The sequence below is a fragment of the Microtus ochrogaster genome, linkage group LG1 (assembly GCF_000317375.1).
Source record: "Microtus ochrogaster isolate Prairie Vole_2 linkage group LG1, MicOch1.0, whole genome shotgun sequence".
Lineage (NCBI taxonomy): Eukaryota > Metazoa > Chordata > Mammalia > Rodentia > Cricetidae > Microtus > Microtus ochrogaster.
Genome location: NC_022027.1, coordinates 51,924,285 through 51,931,852, shown reverse-complemented (window position 1 = coordinate 51,931,852; position 7,568 = coordinate 51,924,285). Strand labels below are relative to the sequence as shown.

At 43.5% G+C, this 7,568-nt stretch overlaps 1 protein-coding gene across 1 annotated transcript in view; it reads right to left on the bottom strand.

Annotated features, from left to right (window-relative positions):
- The window catches only part of Cds1 (CDP-diacylglycerol synthase 1), a 75,331-nt gene that overhangs the window by 25,717 nt on the left and 42,046 nt on the right, over positions 1-7,568 (bottom strand). Inside the window, exons 4-5 of the mRNA XM_005359570.3 lie at positions 3,407-3,504; positions 1,932-2,071 (exon numbers count right to left, since the gene is read on the bottom strand). Of these exons, the coding sequence (XP_005359627.1) occupies positions 1,932-2,071; positions 3,407-3,504 (238 nt within the window). The remainder of the gene's footprint in view (positions 1-1,931; positions 2,072-3,406; positions 3,505-7,568) is intronic.

The window sequence follows — 7,568 nt, the reverse complement described above, 5'->3', positions numbered from 1 at the left end:
AAAAAAAAAAAAAAGAGCGGTGGGGCTGCGTCCCCAGCACCCCAGCCGCCTGGCTAGCTTATGCCCCGAAAACAAAAACATATGACTGGAAGTCAGACAGTATTTGGCTCTATAGGAAGTCATGGTTCGGACACCAGTTAAGTACCATAAATAATGACTAAAAGGTCTGAGATTGTGGAACACAAGACGGAATTTAACAAGAAGTCAACATCAAAATAAATAATGGCAATAATAAAGGAATAGGCATATCACCCACAGAAACAAGAGACCATTGGAGAGGAGTGGGGTAGGGATGCTGTTTATATACAGCATCTCTGGAAACTGTCTTTTAAAAACTAATAAACAGCACAAATAATTCATACTTTAATTAACCATTACTATTACTAAGTAATATTATAGTATTATTATATTATAGTACTATAGCAGTAACATGAAACACAGCAAGATTGCAGGGTTAATGGCAGAAGACAGTCTGGAGACCCAGCACTTGCCGAGGAATGCAGGACCCTCAACTTGAGCACCACTACAAGCCACCAAAGAAAATAAATGAACGAACTCGGAGAAGCCAGAAGCCACTACAAAACGTTTTCCTGCTAACTTCACTAACTTTTTAAAACATTAATAAGGTGCATTCCTATCTCCCAAGGAAAGATCCCATCTCAAAACTGACTTCAGAGCAAGACACAGAGCACGGACGTGCACTGAGGAGCAGGCAGCCCTGCCTCGCAGACTACAGACTTCAGGCGACCTCTCACAGGGACCACACCTTCCAGCTGCCAAGAATTCAAAGGGACCAACTGCCTACAAACTGAAGGATCAGGAATATTCTAATGCCTGTTTCTAAGAACGCATCTTCTGTAAACACATCATCAATAACCTTGTAAAGATTTATTTATTTTACCGTGTATGTACATTTAGCCTGTATGGATGTGTATATGCAGAAGAGAGACTGACAGTAGTGATTCATGACGAGCATGCTGAGACTCTTAACCACGGAACCATCTATTAATAACATTTGGGGTAAGGGTTGGGGACAGGGTTTCTCTATGTAGCCCTGGCTGTCCTGGAACTCCTCTAGACCAGGCTGGCTTGGCAGTCACAGAGATCTATCTCAGAGTGCTGGGATTAAAGCTATGTGCCACCACACCCGGCTAAAACTTTTAAAATTAAGGGAAGAAATCAGGAAACAGATTGGATAACAAAGCAGATATAAAGTGTGGAAAATCCTTTAGGAAAACTTCCCATCCTCTCAAAGCCCCAGATGTTCCACACTGGGTTCCACGCCCTAATCGCCAGCAATGAGAAAGGCACCGGCGTCCTGGAAGCAAGCTTGCCCACAAAACACGCCTTCTCCAGCAGATTGCCTGGTTCATACAGAAGAGTGGTTCTCAATCTGTGGGTCACAACCTCTTTGTCAAACCCCTATCTCCAGAAGTATTTACATTACCATTCATAACAGTCACAAAGTTACAGAATGAAGGAGCAATGATGCAGTTTTATGGTTGGGGTCACCACAACCCGAGGACTGTGTTAAAGGGCCACAGCCTTAGCAAGGTTGGGAACCACCGTTCTAGACGAAACCTTATTCCCTAGGGACAACTATAAATACATATCTGCAAAATTTTCTCTGCAAATTATGTTTGATTAATACATACTCTAATGTTTCAAATTTTCTCTTTTTTAATCATAAATTGAAAAGAAAAATTTCAGGAACATGGAATGCTATAATTATGTTTGCTTTAATTACCACTAGAGAATGAATGCTACTTAAGCCCACAACGGAAAAGATAATTTTATGCATGAGAAATGATGTAAAGAGAGCCCGGAACAGAAAGCAACAGAAAAAACCACACAAATGCATTTAAATAGCCTAGGTAAAGACACATGTGGGAAACATTAACGCAGGTCAGTGCAGACCGACCTCAACTTACCTGCCAGGTAGAGGGCGAAGGATATGAACCTGTGGTAGCGAATGAGGAACTGTAGCTGCTCCTCCCTCTGAACAAACGTAGCAAAGTAATCCGCCACCGTCTCTCCATAGAAGAAGTAGTTCACACACAGGAGGAAGTACCTGCGATTGAAACCCATTAGCTTGCTGAGTATGAATGCTCTCCCCACCAAATGGGACACAATTATTCCCTGCATTTTGATGGCAAAAAAAAAAAAATTTGAGTGATTAATTCAAAATACACTCCACAAAAAAATGCTGTTTTCTCATTCAAACTTTATTTCAGACCAGTCAACAGCAATCAAAATTCACCAAGTACAATTCATGTGTTCAATCAAAATATAGTATCAGAGACAACAATGTCAAAATACAACAGACAGATGTTCATATGTCCATGCACGCACACACACACATACACACAGCACTGAGTTTACAATCAACAGGCAGATGTGCACACATCTGCGCAAACACAGCATTAAGTTTAGAATGAAAATTAGTTCCTGGCTGCTCAATGTTCTCATGTTTAATAACTAACCCCGGAGAACACAACCTCGCCTCACCAGCTAGTTAAGAGGGAAGGAGGAAGAGGTGGCTGATCATCTCCCCCATTGCTCTGCACATAGTTCTGACATTTTTCTCAGTTCTTCTCAATGCCCAGAAGGGTTCCAATCAAACAATGATTCTTCTTATTTTGATTTAGTGTGTGTGTGTTTCCCATACATTTTATTAGAACAGAGAAAAGTACTAGGAGAAAATGGCCCCTTATAATATCAACACCCACTCCACCACTTTCCCCACCTCCAGGATCTTATTAAACAGCTCAGGTTGGTCTTGAATAGTCTTGACCTCATGGCCCTCCTACCTCAGACAATGGGCAATTGAGCAAGTTGTTGTGGCCAGGATCCTAGAGCCAGGGTCAAAGGTCTGAGTCAGCACACTCAGGTAGGAACTATTTAGAATAGTCTAAGCCCAGAGGTGAGAAACACCTGTTTTAGGAAGACAGTGGCTTCAGGGAAGATGTTAATAGAATAGCTTCCTTACGACCATGGAGCCTGACTATGAGCTAGCATAGTGCCGTGTTTCCTACTCCAAAGTCTTGGCAGGGATGAATGCCTTAAATGTTAAAAATAATAATAAGTAAAGCAAAGCTACACACACACACACACACAAATCAAATATTTGATGTTCTCTGATCAACTGGGGAAAAAGAGAGCTTTTCATAAAATTATGATCAGGAAGGAAATAAAATGATATATATATATTAATCATTTATTAGATGTCACTACAAAGACTAAAATGAAAGCTTGAGGATCGCTGTGCTGGAGGAGGAACAAAGGTTATTTTCTTTATTATAAATTCAATTACAGTATGTTTCTCTTTCTCCAAAATCATTCTGCAATTAGAAACGTTAGAGATGGATTCGATTTCCCTATCCAGAGCAGTGTGTCAGTCACTCACCAACTCAGTGTTCTGAACCATGGAAGGTCATAGGAGTGATAGACTCTGTACCCAATGGTGATGATCTCGTGGAAGCATTTCACTTGGATGCCCAGAACCTGAGAGTAAAACAAGAGGGTCACGTGATCTCCAGTGTTTATATCTGTGCTATGTGACTTATGTGTATTTTAGAAAGTCTTAATCTACCTATTTCTAATTATTCTAAATGGCAATAGCAAAGAGGCAATATTCGCTCTTTCAAGGGAAGTGATGCCTAATGGAGCAGCAAAAGGATAGTTAAAACGAGGGCCTGAGATGTTCCCAAGAATAGCCAGGGGTAGCAAGTCCTTGGGAGGTTTCTTTTTTTTTTTTTTTTTTTTTTTTTTTTTTTCTTTTTTTTTTTTTGTTGTTTATTTATTAAGGATTTCTGCCTCCTCCCCGCCACTGCCTCCCATTTCCCTCCCCCTCCCCCGATCAAGTCCTCCTCCCTCATCAGCTCGAAGAGCAATCAGGGTTCCCTGACCTGTGGGAAATCCAAGGACCATCCACCTCCATCCAGGTCTAGTAAGGTGAACATCCAAACTGCCTAGGCTCCCCCAAAGCCAGTACGTGCAGTAGGATCAAAAACCCATTGTCATTGTTCTTGAGTTCTCAGTAGTCCTCTTGGGAAGTTTCTTATTATTATTTATTGCCACGTATTCGCCATTTCTCGAGGTGGATAATCTTTTCTGAGACGGGTCTCACACTATAGGACAAACTGGCCTCTCACTCCCTTCTCAGCTCCCCAGCCTCCTGTGTTTCAGGTACAGGTACAGCACAGCCAGCAACAGCTCTGGTCAGTCTGGGCAACGTCGCCGGCATGTCTACATGGACAACAAAGCTGATGGAGCTCTGCCTGCAAGGTGTCCTTGTGTTCCTGAGCTGATGCTCTGCTCACAGCCCTTCCCAGTGATAAACCAGGTGAGGCTGCAGTAATGTCTGTCCTGTCCTGTCCCTTTAAGAGACAAGCCCTGCCCACTCCCTCCCCCACTCTCCTCACCCCCTACCCCCATCCACCAAGTAAGCAAGAGGATCTTTCTTTCACTTCTAGCCTGAGTCCCTTCCTTTCAGTCTCTCTCCCGAAGAGGCAGCTTCTGCCACTCTCCCTTCTCCCCACTTCTTCCCTTTCCTCTCTATAACCCACTAAATAAATACCCACGTTCTCTGCATGGTGTGCCTAACAGATCTCTGTCTCTCACCCAATGTGCAGCTCCCTGCCTGGGACTGACTGCATTTGTGGCCCACTGTGGTCTCGTGCCTGCTGCCCACTGCCACCACTCGGGGCCCTATGGCGTTTTATTTTTACCATAACATTTGGTGCTCCTGACTTGGCTAGGCTCTCTCCATGTTCCTTCCTGCCCACAGGTGGGCCAGCAGAGGACACGTGAAACCCTGGACTCCAGAACTAGTTTCTTTGCATTAGCTCTACATTCTATCTGCCTAAACACTGACCTCTACACACACCAGCGGCTTCAGTGGTGAGTTTTCCCCTTCCGGTCAGCCAACCACAGACTTCACTGCTAAGGTTGAGCCCTCCATTGACATTCATCTCTGGTTGCTTCCCATAGCTAAAAACGTGCCCAGACGACCTCAGTTGGTCCTCCCGTGCTAGCACTGCACATGCTGTGTGGTGCAATTCATTTTGGGGCCCGGGGTCCCCCAGATTTTTCTTTTTCCTTTCTTTTTCTTTTCTTTGGACTGCTCATAAGTAGTCCCCACCATGAGAGACTGCTCAGAGCGGCTGGAGCCAGTCAGGCTTTAACATCCGCCTATAGAGAGGAGACATCCTCCTATAGGCCCTGCAGTGTTTGCTGTTTTGTGGGTTTTCACATCTTCGACTATGGTATAAACCCTCAAACTATCAGCCACCCACCTGTGAATGCTCTGCTGGTGTCCCACCAGCTCCACTTTTCCTCAAACTATCCCTGACACCACTACCACTGGTCCCGCAGAAACTGATCCACAAGGCAGCTGTTTTCAATTCTAGCCTTCACTCCCCATAGTGGATTGTGGCATGGCGGCTCAGCAACAGGGCAGATCATGCCTCTAGGTCTCTCTTCCATTCAACATGTGACTGCCGCCATTTTGATTGAGGTCAGGTGACTTTACTGCCATCTTAACTGAGAGTCAGGTCAGGTGACCAAGTCCCGCCATCTTTACTGAAGTATTCCCTACCTGGTTCCCCAGTGTTGACTCTGTTACATGTCTGTTTTACACAGTGCAGTGGCATGCCTTTGGAAGAGCCCACCAAAGCATCCACTTTGCCCAATTCCTGTTCACTGTGTGTGTGTGTGTGCGCGTGCACGCGCGTGCATACATGTTTCTTAAATGCACCTATGTTTACTGTTAAATGTTATAATTTTATGTTCTTGTTTCTCATTCCAGACTACAAAGTAAAAAGTCTCATATTTTAAACTGGTATGTACTTTTAAGTCTCTTAATCCAACCCCGATTTAAAATATATTAAGCTGTTCTCTGCTATTGTCAGTTCTGCTGTTAACCTTCTATTGTAATTTTTTCTTCTTTCTGTCTTTTTACAAGTATAAATCTTACCTGTTAAATTGAAAGCCAGTACAGTCAAGCTTAGACCCAGTTCTCCAGGAAGATTCTATACTGTAGTTATGACTTATCTATACCCAGTAAACAGCTCTCATCTGCTCAGAGATCTGGGGAATATGGCATTTAAATGCTTAATTATTAAAAAAAACTTTTCATAACAAAAACAGACAGGTTGGCTCCTAGCAGCAGCACTCTATTTTCTCCAAAGAAGACAGAAGACAAATGGACACAGAACAACATCCATGCACTGATGTGGGAGTGTCATATATCAATCTGTTAATTTCATTGGTTAAGCAATAAAGAAACTGCTAGGCCCATTTGATAGGCCCACCCTTAGGTGGGTGGAGTAAACAGAACAGAATGCTGGGAGAAAGAAGCTGAGTCAGGGAGTCGCCATGATTCTCCCACTCCAGACAGACGCAGGTTAAGATCTTCTCTGGTAAGCCACCTCGTGGGCTACAGCAGATTATTAGAAATGGGCTAGTCCAGGTGCGAGAGTTAGCCTAGAAGAGGCTAGATATAATGGGCCAAGCAGTATTTAAAAGAATACAGTTTCTGTGTAATTATTTCAGATAAAACTAGCCATGTGGGCGGCCGGGTGCCGGGGACACAGCCCTGCCACTCCTAATACAACAATGCACAATTTGCTTCAACTGCCAAGTGCTGACCACTGAGATAAACTGCCTTTCATCTAAACTGAAGATCTCCAGATGTGGACAGAATCACTGGAATTGACAGCCTAGCTGCTCAGGTCAAGGTAGGCTTGTCTTCCTACAGATTTCTTAGCCCACAGGATCTTCTGGAGCCTGGCAAGCCCTGAGCTAAACAGCAAAAGACAAATACAACCTTCAGCAACCATGGAGGACCCTGAGGAGTATCTCTAGGTGTCAACCAAGTAAGTTCTTATGTAGTTTTTTAAACAATAACTCAAGTAAAATTTTATCCTTCCAAAGATCTCTGATACAGTCTGACAGCTGAGAGGTTTTGTCAGTTTAAAAGGACAACCTCACCAAACAAATTTCAGTAAAACATAAATACAAGTTATTAAGGTGTGTACCTGCAAATTACAAAGGTGTGAAGACAAACACAACTTATCAAATCTCTCTCACGCTGCCTTCCATAGTCTTAAAAATACTTTTCATTGTGGAAAAACATCTGTCACAATCGTTCTACTGCTGTTTAAATTTTCATAAACCCAAAGAATTCTTGTGAGTTCCAGGGAGCGGAATTGGAGGATCCACCTTAAACAGGTCAGATACGCCCCTCTCAATTCCCTGGTCCTAATTTTTTTTTTCCTAAACTTAACTTTATCCTCTGTTGTGCCTTAAACATGTGTAAGAGACACCAGACGTTTCCATACCACAAACACTGGACAGGAACAAAGAGACCAGCTATGCCAGGACGTGACCAGCACCCAGCTTGCTCAGGTCCCCGCCCCCCAAGATGCCCACAAATAAGCAGGAAGCAGTCTTGAGAATCCGCAAATCCAATTCCTTTAATCTGTTGTACCTAACCTCCTGCCTTTTCATATAAAAAAAGAGATGTGAAGCCGGGCTGTGGTAGCACACGCCTTTAATCCCAGCAC